At 48.3% G+C, this 15,809-nt stretch overlaps 1 protein-coding gene across 1 annotated transcript in view; it reads left to right on the top strand.

Annotated features, from left to right (window-relative positions):
* LOXL2 (lysyl oxidase like 2) overlaps positions 1-15,809 on the top strand; it is a 98,742-nt gene that overhangs the window by 21,334 nt on the left and 61,599 nt on the right. Inside the window, exon 2 of the mRNA XM_005562843.4 lies at positions 7,799-8,236. Within this exon, the coding sequence (XP_005562900.1) occupies positions 7,882-8,236 (355 nt within the window). The 5' untranslated portion in view covers positions 7,799-7,881. The remainder of the gene's footprint in view (positions 1-7,798; positions 8,237-15,809) is intronic.

Below are 15,809 nucleotides of genomic sequence, written 5' to 3'. Positions count from 1 at the left end.
TAGCTAGGAAGTGGGGAAGGCAGGATTCAAACACCATTTTCTGATTCCAAGACATCCAACATCACCTCTGTACGGAAGCAGTGGTGCCAGTAAATTCCAGGAGGAGGGTTGCAGAGAGGCAGGAGGGCCCACACAATTGAAGACAGGAAGGCCAGAGGTCCCACTCTACGTGCGCTTTGACCTGGGGTCATAGGGTCGACTTGTTTAAAACCACTACAGAGAGGCATGTCAGGTACCAGATGACCACCAGGTCAGATCAGCTGGGTGTGGGCAGAGCATCCCTGGAGATGTCAGGGTCCAGAGTAAACACACATGGACTTGAGGGTGGGAGCAGGCATTTGGGGCAGGTTCAGCCATAATAATCGGATGTAGTCGCCTCCAGCAGACACAGCAGGTAGAGAGAATGGTCCACCCCAGAGAAGAGCATCTTCAGGCAGTCTTGAGAGATCCAAGCAGGAAGCATTATGGAGTTCTAGCAGCAGAATCAGGACCAGTGATGTTGGAGCAGGGTTTCGACAGGGAGGGATTCAGGTCCTAGACCGACTGACCACAGTAGGACAGAAAGACACACAATTCAGCCCATAATAATAGTCTTCTTCACCTAGGACTTTCAGGACTTCAGTGGTTCTATAAGTCTCAGGACAGGGCTCCCACCTCCTAGGAAAAAGTGAGGATAAAGTCAGAAAGTTTTTCCTCCGATTTGCCACTGTGTTGATTCGCTGATTGCTTTTTTTTTTTTTTTTTTTTTTTTTTTTTGAGACAGAGACTTGCTCTGTCCCCCAGGCTGGAGTACAGTGGCATGATCTCAACTGACTGTAAGCTCCGCCTCCCGGGTTCAAGCGATTCTTCTGCCTCAGCCTCCCAAGTAGCTGGGATTACAGGCGCGTGCCATGATGCCCAGTTAATTTTTGTATTTTTAGTAGAGATGGGGTTTCACCATGTTGGTCAGGCTGGTCTCGAACTCCTGACCTTATGATCTGCCCGCTTCAGCCTCCCAAAGTGCTGCAATTACAGGCGTGAGCCGCCACGCCCGGGTGCTGATTGCATTTTATCACAGGTCAGAATGTGTCTACTTCACAGAGATAAAAACTGAAAAAGGGGGCCTGGTTTTCTGGGTGTAATGGAGCCCACTCATTATGCCAACCTAACTATAATCTCTATAATCTCAGAACTTCTGCCTGTGCTCATTCCAGCTGCTTTGTGAGCTCTCAGTTGTTTATAATGACATTGTGGCTCTCTCCAGCACCATCAGCAAAGCTGTGGTTTGCCTGGTCCCCTCCCCTGTCTTTCCCAGGAATGAGGGGTCTACTCCGAGCCATGCATCCCCTGTTATTATCCAACCCATCTTAATTAAGCAGCTAACATGCACCAGGCACTGTGTTAGGCTTGGGGGCCCAGTCAGGTGCCCGTTCACCTGTAACACCCACTTCTGTGTGAGCAATGTAAGCAGAGAGGGGACGTTGGCGCCCATGGAACCTGGCATGGCCTCGCTGTTCCCATCCTGATCTGTAGGAGGCAGCGTGGTCACCCAGAAGGCCTGGCAATGTTTCCTCCCTGAGGTTGGAAGGATACCAGTGTGAAAAATGAATCTTACAAAGCAACAAGGGAAAAGCTCAATAGAAAAAGGGGTATAAGGCAGGAAGCTGTAATCTCCAAAAAGAAATACAGGTGGACAATAAGCACGGGGCAAGGGAGAGAAAAAGCTCTACCTCTTTAGTAATAAAAAGAATGCTTGTTAAAACAGAATACCCTCTTTTGCTTATCAGATGGAGGAAAGTTTGCAAACATGGTGATAGCCAGAGTTTTTGAGGTTTGGGGGAAACCTACATACTGCTGGCGGAGGTTTCAACTGGCACAGTCTTTCTGGAAGGCAGTTCATATAGTTTTGCAAAAGTGTTGCTTTTGTACAAACCCTTGGGCCCAGCAATTTCACTCTTAGGAATTTATCCCAAGATTGTGCCAAGTTTCAACTACAACAACGTTTACAGCAGTAAAAAAATTAGAAACTTGATTATTCTGTATCCGTAAGATTGAATACTATGTTATAAAAATCTTATGAAAGAATATTCCATAAGGCATAACGTTTGCAATATGCTGTTCAGTGTGAAAAGCAGTTTACAAAGCAGTGGGTAGAAAATGATTCCAATTTTTAAAAGGAAATGTGTACCAAAAAAAAAAAGACTGGAGAGGTTTATAACACAGTTTTGATCATGGTTACCCGCCCCCCAGTGGTATTACAAGTTATTTTCTTACTTTTATTTTATTTTATTTTATTTTTTTGAGACGGAGTCTCTCTCTGGAGTACAGTGTCACAATCTCAACTCACTGCAACCTCCGCCTCCCAGGTTCAAGCAATTCTTCTGCCTCAGCCTCCCGAGTAGCTGGGATTACAGGCACCCAGATAATTTTTGTATTTTCAGTAGAGACAGGGTTTCGCCATGTTTCCCAGGCTGGTCTTTAACCCCTGACCTCAAGTGATCCAGCCGTCTTGGCCTCCCAAAGTGCTGAGATTACAGGTGTGAACCACCATGCCCAGCTCTTATTTTCTTCCTTTTACTTGTTTGCGTTTTGCATATTTTTTTCACCAGCTTGTGTAACTTTCACTATAAAGAACAACAACAAAAAAACTTGAGTAATTTTTAAACGGAGAGGAAAGCAGCTGGGTTTAATGTGTTACAATCCCCCAGAGGAGGGAGTAGGCGAAGGCCCTACAAAAGAGGCAAAAAATTCAGGAGTCCCGTTCTGGAAAAGATTTAGGAGTTGAACACTAAAGCATTCCCACAGATTGGAGAATCCAGGAAAATGGGTAGAGCAGTTTACAAATATACAAATCCAGAGATTAACATGTCTTCGTTTTGCTGAGACGGAGTCTCACTCTGTCACCAGGCTGGAGTGCAGTGGCGTGATCTCTCCTCACCACAACCTCTGCCTCCCAGGTTCAAGCAATTATCCTGCCTCAGCCTCCTGAGTAGCTGGGACTACAGGCGCGCACCACCACGCCCAGCTAATTTGTGTATTTTTAGTAGAGATGGAGTTTCACCATGTTGGCCAGGATGGTCTCGATCTCTTGACCTCGTGATCTGCCTGCCTTGGCCTCCCAAAGTGCTGGGATTACAGGTGTGAGCCACCATGCCTGGCCTAATATGTCTTTTAAAATGTTGCAAGACCACGTATTTTTTTCATTTCTGTCTGGGATAGGATTAGAGGATCTGGAAGTCTCTGAAGCCCTTGGGGGATGGGGTAGGAAGGTCAGGGGAGGGAGATAGACAGGCTGGGGGCAATAGAGCTTTGCGGTGGGGGACAGAACCCAGGTCAGCCTGCCACCGCCTTCAGATCCTGGCTTGCACTTACCGTGAGCGCAACCTTAGGCAAGCTATCAAACTTCTCTGTGCCTCAGTTTCCTCCCAAGGGTAATAACGGTGCCTACCACATCAAGTGAATTAAAACACTAGAGCGTTTAGAACAGTGCCTGCACGTGGGGGTGCTTTATAATGTTAGCTGCCTGCCAAGCACTCTGTGTGACCTTTGGCAATTCATTGGCTTTCTGTCTTTAATTTCCACAAGATGAGGATACATTTAAAAATTAAAAAGCAACCCCAAAACCTAGCTAGGCATGGTGACGCATGCCTGTGGTTCCAGTTACACGGGAAGCTGAGCAGCTGAGTAGGAGGATCTCTTGGACTCAAGAGGTTGAGGCTGTGGTGAGCTTTGATCGCACCACTGCACCCCAGCCTGGGTGACGTAGTAGACCCTGTCTCAAAAAAAATAAAGACCGGGTGCGGTGGCTCAAGCCTGTAATCCCAGCACTTTGGGAGACCGAGGCGGGCAGGTGGATCACTTGAGGTCAGGAGTTCGAGACCAGCCTGGCCAACATGGTGAAATCCCGTCTCTACTCAAAATACAAAGATTAGCCAGGCGTGGTGGTGCATGCCTGTAATCCCAGCTACTCGGGGGGCTAAGGCGGGAGAATTGCTTGAACTCAGGAGGCAGAGGTTGCAGTGAGCCGAGATGGCGCCACTGCACACTCCAGCCTGGGCAACAGAGCAAGACTCCGTCTCAAAAAAAAAAAAAAAAAAAGAAAGAAAGAAATATAAAGCTAAATTGTTTTGTTATATTCATTCTGATGATCTTTGTCTTTTGATTGGAGTATTTATTTTATCTAATGTAATTACTCATATATTCGAGTTTAAATCCACCATCTAACATTTTCTATTTGTAAGAATTGTTTCATGTTACTTTTTCTCTGTTTTATTGCTTCAATTTTGGATTAATCAAGTATTTTTTAATGCTACCACCCCCCCTTATTAACCTGTTAGTTCTACTTTTAGTAGTTCTTGCAATGATTCCTATAAAGATTACAGCATGCATCTATTAGACTTCCTAAAAATCTAATAGACAATAGTACTTTTACCACTTCCCCAGACAACACAAGAACCTCAAACCACTTGAGCTCCATTTAATGCCCTCCTGCCTTTCGTGCTATGGTTGCCATACATTTTAATCATACGTATATTTTAAACCCCACACAGGATGTTTTTCCTGTTTTACACACTCGAACTTTACTGAGATTTACCTACATCGTTTCCCACTTCATACTCTTCATTCCTTCCTACGCCTCCATACTGACATCTGGGATGATTTTTCCTTTAGCCTAAAGAATTCCCTGTAGCATTTCCGTCTTGTGGATATTCTGGTGACAGACTCGCTCCTCTCTTGTTTATCTGGTATGTCCTTATTTTACCTTCATTCTCTTCACTGGGCACAGATTCTGGGCGGACATTTTTTTCTGCCCTTTGAAAATGTTGTGCTGTTAACGTCTCCTTATTTGTGTTGAGGGACCAGCTGTTAGTCTTTCTGCTGCTCTAAGGTAACAGCTTTTCTACCCTGACTGTATTTAAGATTTTTCTTTCTGTCTTGTCTTCTCTGCAGTTGGATTTCGATGTGCCCAGATGTGGTTTTCCTTGTAAACTACACTGTGTGGGCTTGATGAATTTTGTCATTCTGGAAAATTCTAGGCCATTATTTCTTCCATTATTTCCTCTGCACATCCTTTCTCTCCTCTCCTTTGGTATTCCATTTATGGGAATGTCAGACCTTCCTATGCCCTGGCTGCTAGAGTGCAGCTCTTCAGGAATGCATCTGAGAGCCTGGGGCTGTTTAATGGGTCCTTTTGTCCTTGGCAGGTTCTGAACTCCCAGTCTCCCCGGTCCCTGGAGGCTGCCTGCAGCTTTGCTTAGCTTCTCAGCCTGTTGATCACTGCCGTGGAATTGGCGAGTGTCTTCCGGGGAAACACAGAGGCAAATGTGAGCCTCACCTCAATGCCCTTCCCATCTCTCTGGATTCTTGTCACCTTCAGTCCTTGCTGCCTCGGTAACTTTCTCATGTCTTCAAACATATGTTTTAGTATTTTACCTTCCTTTTCTAGTTGTTCTTGGCAGGAAGCTTTATCTACTAGAAGGTAGCCTGACACATCCAGAGGCAGATGCGTTGCTGAGCAGAAATGACAAAGAGGTGGTTTCTGTCCCTTGAGCCTGAGGGTCCGGTGGCAGAGCCAGACATGACAACAGTGTAAAGCACAAGCAAAATGTGATGTCAAAGGGAAGCAGAAAGACATTCAATCTGATAGGAGGACCTGGGAAGGTCTCCGTGAAGAACAGGAAGGATTGCACCATGTGCCATTTGGAGGGGAGGGGATGGAGGCACATTGTTCTAGGTGACAAAAGCTGAAGCTGGTACAGGCTGATATGATGGGACGTGTGCCATGGGCAGGGCTGGGGTGAGGGAAGGGAGACACCATCGTGGGAACTGAAGCAGGGGAGGTAGGTGCGTGCCACACATAAAGGCTTTTGTATCCAAGCTGAACCAGGACTTTTTATATGGGATGGCAGATTGGGAGTGACCCACTCTGGCTTTGCTTGCACTAACTGTGCAACTCTGGTAAAATCTCTAATCCTCTCTGGTTCTTGATTTTGTTGTAAAATACGAATCCTGATAGTACCTGCCTCTTCCACTCCCCAAGGTTCTTGTGAGACATAGGTAAGCTTGAGGATGCAGATGTGCTTTGATGGGAATGGTGCATGGCCAGGACCCTGATTCCCTTCAGAGTCACACCACTAGCGGGTCAGGCTGTGCATTGGTCAGTTGGTCAGGAGCTATCACAGGAACCCTCTATCACTTTCTGGCCTTGTTTGTTAGTCACAGGATGAGGATGGCTGGCTCTCTGGCAACATCAGAAAACTTTCCAAAATCCTCAGTTCTGACTGTCCCCCAAGCTCCAACATCTCCACTCCAGCCTCCTCTTTGGGACACTGGCTGCTGCTGGTCGCCCAATAGATATGGAACTGCCTCTCTCCAAGGCAGATCATCCCTCCATGGGCAGCTCTGGACAGCTCTGACTACAGGAAAGTTACCCAGACCGTCCTCGAAGGTAGTGTGCCATGACCGGAAGAATATGATTAGCCTACTCTGCATAGGGTTAAAATAAAATACCTTATGCCCCCACCTAAGTTTCCACCTGCTTATCCTGTTTTACGGCCCTGCATCTTTCTCTGAGACACACGTGCGGTCCTTTTACAATAGTCTCCTTTTTTCTCTGAATTACGAGGGGACCAAGATACACAAGGTCTTCTTGCTAGGTGATTTCACTCGGGAATTCTCAGAGGTAGGTTCCACCAGATACGATGACCATGACCTTCAGGATTTTAAAACTCGTTTAGCATTGCAGCCCTCAAAGCTGACAGGAACATTAGAATTCATCTAGCAAATGCTCCTGTAGTGTTTTGGGGTGCCATTCATTTAATGGAGGGTGGGTGTGTTGAATCTCCTGCCCTCGCCCCTTCAAACCTGCTCCTTCTCCACCAGCCCCCATGTTCTAGGAGACCGGCCCATGCAGGCTCCCCCAATGGGCTCAGCTCCCTTGCCACTGGCTTTGAGTTGCAGGGGGCTGGGTTTGCCTAATAGGAGGCACCAGAAAGATTCAAAGATGGGAGGAAAGGGAGTCAGGTATTTATTCTCCCTCCTGCATCCCCGCCGTTGCTGTGGGTTGGCTCTGAGACTCTCCAGTGAAGGCTCCTAAGAGACAGCTCCCTCTGCCACTCTCCAGTTCTCACCCCCCAGGCTCCCTTCAAGCCTAGGGTGGTCACAGCCCCCCTGAGTCACCAGCCCTAGGGTGTGACACCAGCCTTTGTTAGTTCTGCAGAACTCTGCCTGCATGTCCGTAGTCTTTTTTTTTTTTTTTTTGAGACGGAGTCTCACGCTGTTGCCCAGGCTGGAGTGCAGTGGCGCGATCTCGGCTCACTGCAAGCTCCGCCTCCCGGGTTCCCGCCATTCTCCTGCCTCAGCCTCCTGAGTAGCTGGGACTACAGGCGCCCGCCACCGCGCCCGGCTAATTTTTTGTATTTTTAGTAGAGACGGGGTTTCACAGTGGTCTCGATCTCCTGACCTTGTGATCCGCCCGCCTCGGCCTCCCAAAGTGCTGGGATTACAGGCTTGAGCCACCGCGCCCGGCGCATGTCCGTAGTCTTAAAAAACTCTCCGCAAATTAAGTTGGAGTGTGCTCTGTTTCCTGCCAGGAACTCTACTGGAAAAAGCATTCCAGAGAGTTCGGGAAGACGGTGGGTAAAGGGGGTGGGACCTCCTAGCCCTGCGTGGTGAAAACGTCAGGTAGGAGTGGGGCTGGATTGGTGTCGAGAATGGACGAGCTTTCCATATTAAGCCAAGGGGTATGAAATCTCTCGTTCTCCTTGTAGGTCTCCGTAGCCCCACGTTCTCATCCTAACACCTCTCTCCTGTCTTCCAGAAAGCTCCTGCTGCTTCCGTACCCCGCCTGTCCCTCCCAGCTGCTCAGGGCCCCCTCGTGGGATCATCAGCTCGAAGACAGGGATGGAGAGGCCTCCGTGCTCTCGCCTCTGCAGCTGCCTGGCTGTGCTGGCCCTCCTGTCCCCCCTGAGCCTGGCACAGTATGACAGCTGGCCCCACTACCCCGAGTACTTCCAGCAACCGGCTCCCGAGTATCACCAGCCCCAGGCCCCCGCCAATGTGGCCAAGATTCAGCTGCGCCTGGCTGGACAGAAGAGGAAGCACAGCGAGGGTCGGGTGGAGGTGTACTACGACGGCCAGTGGGGTACCGTGTGTGATGACGACTTCTCCATCCACGCTGCCCACGTCGTCTGCCGGGAGCTGGGCTATGTGGAGGCCAAGTCCTGGACTGCCAGCTCCTCCTACGGCAAGGGGGAAGGTAAACATTCTGTGCTTTGGATCTGAGTGCTGTCACCTGGCAGGGCCCGGAGCTGCCTTCCCTGAGGTCAGCCTGGGAGAGGAGGCTGCACGCACTGAAAAGTGTAAACTCTTGGTGATGCCCATCTAGGGGCTGGCATCCTTCCGAGCACACGCAGGCTGCACCCTGCAGTAAGGCAGGGGTGGGGGACATTTGAGGAGGGGCACAGTAAGTGACCAGCCATACCGATGTGCCCAGGACTTTCCTGACTTTAGCACAGAAAGTCTCACATCCTGGGAAAACCTCAGGAAAACCAGGACAGTTGGTGACCCCACATATGGGGTGAAATCGGCCTGTGCTCCTCTCTCTACCCCATATTCCCTGCCTGGGGGCTGTGCCAGCCCAGGGGAAGTTGCACTTTACTCCAGATCATTCCCTGTTAGGAAAACCTCTTGCTCTTCCTCACAAGGGCTCCCATGTGCTTGAGTTCCCTGACGCCTCCCGCTGTCCTGGCACGTGGAGTTCATCATTTTAACACTAACCTGCTATTGCAGGCTTGCTCACGATAGGCACAGGATGCTTTGGATTTTTTCACTGTTGGTTAGCCTATTCTTTCCTCCCTGTGAGGTTCAAATTTATTAATTTTTTTTTTTTTTTTTTGAGACGGAGTCTCGCTCTGTCCCCCAGGCTGGAGTGCAGTGGCACGATCTTAGCTCACTGCAAGCTCCGCCTCCCGGGTTCACGCCATTCTCCTGCCTCAGCCTCCCGAGTAGCTGGTACTACAGGCGCCCGCGACCGCGCCCGGCTAAGTTTTTTGTATTTTTAGTAGAGACAGGGTTTCACATGGTCTCGATCTCCTGACCTTGTGATCCGCCCGCCTCGGCCTCCCAAAGTGCTGGGATTACAGGCGTGAACCACCACGCCCGGCTATTAATTTATTTTTAAAAATTGTTTTAAGAGCTGGCCAGGCGCGGTGACTCATGCCTGTAATCCCAGCACTTTGGAAGGCTGAGGCAGGCTGATCACTTGAAGTCAGGAGTTCGAGACCAGCCTGGTCAACATGGGGAAACCTTGTCTCTACTGAAAATACAAAAATTAGCCGGGCATTGTGGCGAGTGTCTGTAGTCCCAGCCACTCGGGAGGCTGAGGCACAAAAATCGCTTGAACCAGGGAGGCGGAGGCTGCAGTAAGCCGAGGTCGTGCCACTGCACTCCGGCCTGGGTGACAGAGTGAGACTCCGTCTCAAAACAAACAAACAAAAAACCCCCAAAACCTTTGCTTTAAGAGCTTTGAGGCAGGACAGGTTTGAAGCCCTGAACCTAGAGCTCAGTCTGTACTGACCTCTGACACCACACTTTGTAGGAAGACACTTGTCCTCTCCAGCCTCATTTTCCCCATCTGGAAGTTGGGCTCTGTAAGAACTCCTGAAACCCTGACGGTGCATGTTCCCAAATGGGAAAGAGATGAGGGTGGAGGGCATTGTTTCTTTTTAAACATTTTTCCAGGAGCTAAGAGTTTCCCATCTGTGGGTCAGCCAGGCAAAGGAAGCTCCCACACCCGCCCCCCGGCTGAGCTGCAGCCCAGACCTCAGCACATGTCTGGCTGCTGGACTAAAACAGGGCTGCCCACACTCCTGTCCTCGACTAAAGGGCTAATGCCATGCTGACTGCATAAGAATCGCCCAAGGGAGCTTAAAAGTACAGAATAGCACAGACCTCAACCCACCATAAATCTGGTTTAAAAGATCTGGGCTGGAGCCCAGGATTCTTGTCTCTTTTGGAAGCCTGTAAAGTGACAGGTTTGGGAGTCACTGAAATTGATAACTGTTATCCTCCCTTCCAACTTTCTGTTATTCTAGAAATTATAGGAGAAAGGAAGTCCCATCTCACACATCTCACCTCCATGCAATTGAAAATTTCCTGTTGGCGTAACTGGATCAGGAGACAGCATAGCGTCACATGTTCTCTGCAGCTCGCTCTGGGCTCCCTGGCAGCGATGAGAGCCATGGAAGTGAAGTTAGCAAATGCTGGGCTTTAGAACCCACTTCCTGTCTTCTTTAAACAAATGTCTGATACTTCCACATCTCTGTTTATCTGACTGGCTGAGCGATCCAGGGGTAACCTCAGATTCATGTTTTCCATTCCAGGCTTTCCAACGCTCATTATTTTATAACAAATGCTTTCCAGTGACTGGGTATTTTTCCAGTGACAATTTTATTTCAACCTCAATTTAAAACTTACCTGTTGTCAGACAAGGGGGTTGTGGTTTTTCCCTATTAGGAGCAGGCATGGGGTAGTAGGAGACAGGTTTTTACCCAGGTGGGACTTTGCCATCCAAGCATGGTGAAGAGTGAAAAGTTCAAGGAGTGGCGGGAATATGAAAGGGAAGGATTAAACTCATGGTCCATGGAGACTGTGCTGGGTAAGGAGGGTGGTAGTACATGGAGAAGTTGTAGGATTGTGCATAGCTGCTGTGATCACTGGATTGCGGGTCTCTGTTCAGATGGAGACACAAGAAGTTTACTAAAAGATGAAGGGAGCTGTGTGTGGGTACAGAGCAGGAAGGGTGAAATGGATATTGAAGGGTACAATCTCTGGTAATGAGAGACCATGGGACAGCGGCTGGAGCAGGATGGAGGACAGTCCCTGAGAGAGGAGGTATATCAACGAAGAGACCAGGAGTACTGGAAAGGCCATCTTTGTGGACATGGAATCCATCAAGGGTTTTAAAAGGAATAATGTCAAAGAGAAGACAGGAAGAAACAGGTGCCTGGAAAAAAAAAAAAAAAAAAAAAAAACAAGCAAACCCCGTCTTGTGTTCAAGGCTTTACGAGTTAAGCAGCTTACGTGAAGTGGTGCTTGGTTTATGACAGGAGAGACCTTTTACATCTAAATGTATTTGAATTTCACCAGCATCAGTCCAGATCTTTATCACTGGGTACATGGTGGGCACTTAGTAAATATTAGCTAATTGATTCATTTTGATTTGGCAGAATAGGAAAAAGAGTGGGCGAAACAGTTCTTGGTATAGTGAGTACAGAATGTGGCCAGCACCCAGGGCTTGCTCCGGTGGGGGTTAGGGGCTTCGTGTGCCGGTCACACTGTGGATAAGGCTGCCTCTCCAGGACCCCTCAAGCTCCTCGGAAGTTCGGGCTGGAGTAATGAAACCAGGGAGGGCACCAGGGACGTTCTGGGTTTTCTAGCCTGGCCTGTCCACAGATTGTTCTCCCAAAGCATCTCTGAGCTCAGGTAAACCGCAGGCCCTTCTAGGGAGTTCTGGAGGGAGCAGCTGTCCTGTTTCTCAATGCCTGGTCGAGGTTATAGCAGCTGAAGCTAAGGTGGTTGCTCTCCTTCACCTGTCTTCAGAATCAGGAGGCTAAGCCTATTCCCAGTCACATCCCTCGTTCTTTAGACCCGAGCAACGAAGCCAGCAATAACCACATTGTGACCCCACAGAGTTTTTTCTTTCCTTTTCTTTGAGACAGCGTCCTGCTTTATCACCCCGGCTGGAGTGCAGTGGTGGGATCTAGGCTCAGTGTAACCTTCGCCTCCCGAGTTCAAGTGATCCCCCCATCTCAGGCCCCCGAGCAGCCGGGATTACAGGTGTGCGCCACTAGGCCCAGCTGATTTTTTAAATTGTATTTTTAGTAGAGACAGGGTTTTGCCATGTTGGCCAGGCTGATCTCAAACTCCTGGCCTCAAGCGATCTTCCCACCTTGGCCTCCCAAAGTGCTAGGATTACAGGCGTGACCCACTGCACCCATTTGCAACCCCACAGATTCTAACTTGAATAGTTTCCATTGTCCTGGGCTCTGGCATTCCAGCTGAATTTCATTTATGATTTTTACTTTCCTAATGATCTGTTAACTTGTATATATATGTGTGTGTGTATATATATTTATATATATATATTTATCTCTTCTTTCATCCGGCATTGTAAGGAAAGAGTAAGATAAAATTTGGCTTCTATTGAATGGCTTTCTTGTGGTCCAAAGTTTGACTCTCATCTTGTGTCCCAAGGACACGGCTTTCCTGGCAGTTCTGAGGAGGCATCTCCTGGATTTTACCTAGAACCACCCTGCTTTCCAGCAGGCAGACCCAGAAGCTGGTTGCATTGGAATCAGAGTAGTTAATAAGCACAAAACCTATAGAAGAAAAAAAAAAGGGCCCTTTGCAGTGGCTCATGACTGTAATCCCAGCACTTTGGGAGGCTGGGGCAGGTGGATCACTTGAGGTCAGGATTTTGAGACCAGCCTGGCCAACATGGTGAAATCCCGTCTCTACCAAAAAAATACAAAAATTAGCTGGGCATGGTGGCATGTGCCTTTGGTCCCAGCTACTTGGGAGGCTGAGGTGGGAGAATTGCTTAAACCTGGGAGGCGGAGGTTGCAGTGAGCTATGATTGCACCACTGCACTCCAGCCTGAGCGACAGAGTGAGACACTGTCTCAAAAAACAAAAAAAAATTTTGTTATGAAATCAGGCCAAACGAGTATACCATGCATGGTGATGCTGTCTTGCACTAAGTACAAATTCACATTTCTACCATCTAAGTAGAAATTGACCAAGTATATGTGGAAGGGGTGCATGGAAAATTATGGGGGTCCATGGAAGATTCATAAGAGAGCAGCTCTTTGGGGCAGGCTCCGTAGGGTCTGTGGTTTGCAGCTGTTCTCAGTTCCTTTGATGATGCACTGGTGGACTTCCAGGTCCTTAGCGAGGGGGGTTTCTCTCACTGCAGATGGAATAGGGTGACCCTGCTTTTCACCATCTCTGTCACTTCAGCGGCTTTGCGACAGAACGTTCCGCTTAGAATGTGGAGGGTCTTTTCCGTTGCTAGTACTTAGCAAGACAAACATTTGGTTTGTTGTTGAGACAGCAATCGATGAGGGAGTGTATGTTTCAGTGGAGCTTGACTGCTTGGAAACCAGGCCAAATTGAGAAGCCAGTTGGAAAACCTCAGCCCAGATGTTTTCAATTAGCTCTTTGTTCTCCACAATGGATCCAAGGTGCTGTCATTTGGGCCCTGACCAGCAACCGTGAGAACAGACACGTTTCAGCAGGGCCTGGACATCAGGAGACTGGCCCCGGGGTCCTTCTTGACCTTGAAGACCCTCTGTTTCTCTCCTTGGTTTCCTAATCTCTCCAATGGGAATGTTTTTGTTTGCTTTTCTCTTACATCATAGAAGCAGTAGAATGTATTGTTTTTCTGACGGACTGGAAGAAGGAAGGGGAAAAGGAGGTTGAAAGCGTACCAGGCACATACATTACCTCATTGAGTCTCCATGGAAACCTCTTTGCTCGGCATCATTAGTTTGGCTTTAGAAATGAGAAGCAGGTGTGGTGAGGCAGTTGCCCGCATCACACAGTGCCCCAGTGTGTGGCAGATAGAACTTGAACCCAGGTTTGTTTGACTATGTCTGCTGCTCCAGACTCCTAAAAGGAGCTGTGAGAAAAATGAGAGGTTTAGTTTTGTTTTCTTTCATTTTTTCAGCGGCACTTATAAAAATCATTATTTGAAAACCCTCTAGTACTTTATGATTTTTAAAAAAATTATGGCAAGATGCGCATCACATAAAATTTACCACCTTAACTTTTTGGGGTTTTTTTTGGAGACAGGGTCTCACTGTCACCCAGGCTGGAGTGCAATGGCACAATCACAGCTCACTGCGGCCTCAACCTTCTGGGCTCAAGCAGTTCTCCCACCTCGGCCTCCTGAATAGCTAGGACTACAGGCATGCGCCACCATGCCCAGCTAAATGTTTTTATTTTTAGTAGAGACGAGGTCTCGCTATGTTGCCCAGGCTGGTCTCGGACTCCTGAGCTTGAAGGATCCTCCCGCCTTGGCCTCCTGAAGTGTTGAGATTACAGGCGTGAACTGTGTCCAGCCCAGCCTTAAACATTTTTAAGTGTATAGTTCAGTAGTGTTAAGTATATTCACACTGTTGTGCAGCCATCATCACCGTCCATCTCCAGACTTTTCCATCTTGCAAAACTGAAACTCTGTACCGATTAAACAACCACACTCATTTCTTTCTCATCCCGGACCCTGGCAGCCACCACTCTACTTTCTGTTTCAATGAATTTGACTCTTCTAGGTACCCCATATGATATTTGTCTTTTGGGACTGGCTTATTTCACCTAGCATCATGTCTTTATGAATCATCCATATTGCAGCGGGTTTCAGAGTTTCCTCCCTTTTGAAGGCTGACTAATATTCCATTGTATGGATAGACCACATTTTGTTGATGGACGCCTGGGTTGCTCCCACCTCTTGGCTATTGTGAATAATGCTGTTATGAACACAGGTGTGCAGATACCTCTTAGAGACGCTGTTTTCAATTCTTTTGCTAGATCATATGGTAATTTTACTTTTAATTTTTTAAGGAAATACCATACTGTTTTCTATAGCACCTGTACCATTTTGCGTTCTCACTGACAGTGCACAAGGGTTCCGGTTTCCACAACCTTGCCAGCACTGTCATTTTCTGTTTTTTTTGGTTTTGTTTTGTTTTTTGGGGGTTTTTTGTTGTTGTTGTTTCTTTTTGTTTTTTTGTTTTTTGAGACAGAGTCTTGCTCTGTTGCCGGACTGGAGTGCAGTGTTGTGATCTCAGCTCACTGCAACCTCTGTCTCCCAGGCTCAAGCCATTCCCCTGCCTCAGCCTTCTGAGTAGCTGGGATTATAGGCGTGTGCCACCACGCCCGGCTAATTTTTTGTATTTTAGTAGAGACAGGGTTTCACCATGTTGGCCAGGATGGTCTCAATCTCCTGACCTCGTGATCCACCCGCCTCGGCCTCCCAAAGTGCTGGGATTACAGGTGTGAGCCACTGCGCCCGGCCCATTTTCTGTTGTTTTGATAGTAGCCATCCTAGGGGTGTGAAGTAGTGCTTCACTGTGGTTCACCCTCTAGGACTTTGCATGCTGAATTCTCTACTTAGTGCAAGTGAGAAAAAAAACAGGAGGTAAGCGGAGTCCCATGGTGGCCTTCTGGAACATGATGAGGTGGTTCCATGGGCCAGTCTGGCTGGGCTGTCTCTGAGCCAGTGATGGGAAACATTGAGAAGTAAGAGGAGCTGAATAGGAAGTCAAGGCCCAGGCTTCTGGGCTCAAGGGGTGATAGGATAATCATGCCACCTCATCCTCTAGGTATTGGAAGACCAAGGAGATACTACATGTGAAAATGCCTTAAAAACCTCAAACCAGGCCGGGCACAGTGGCTCATGCCTGTAGTCCCAGCACTTTGGGAGGCCAAGGCAGGCAGATCACGAGATCAGGAGATTGAGACCATCCTGGCCAACATGGTGAAACCCCGTCTCCACTAAAATACAAAAAATAAGCTGGACGTGGTGGCGCACACCTGTAGTCCCAGCTGCTTCGGAGGCTGAGGCAGAATCACTAGAACCCAGGAGGCAGAGGTTGCAGTGAACCGAGATCACCCCACTGCACTCCAGCCTGGAGACAGAGCCAGACTCTGTGTCAAACAACCACCACCACCACAACAAAAAACCCAAATCTTCAGTGGCAGGAGAGTTTAGTTCCTCCCTGAAGGGTCAGAGTTCAGCCTCTGCTACAGATAGAAGGTGAGACTGGCTTG

Source organism: Macaca fascicularis, chromosome 8 (genome assembly GCF_037993035.2).
Source record: "Macaca fascicularis isolate 582-1 chromosome 8, T2T-MFA8v1.1".
Classification (NCBI taxonomy): Eukaryota; Metazoa; Chordata; class Mammalia; order Primates; family Cercopithecidae; genus Macaca; species Macaca fascicularis.
Note: the sequence above shows the minus strand (reverse complement) of the source record. Positions and strands in the feature narration are given on the sequence as shown.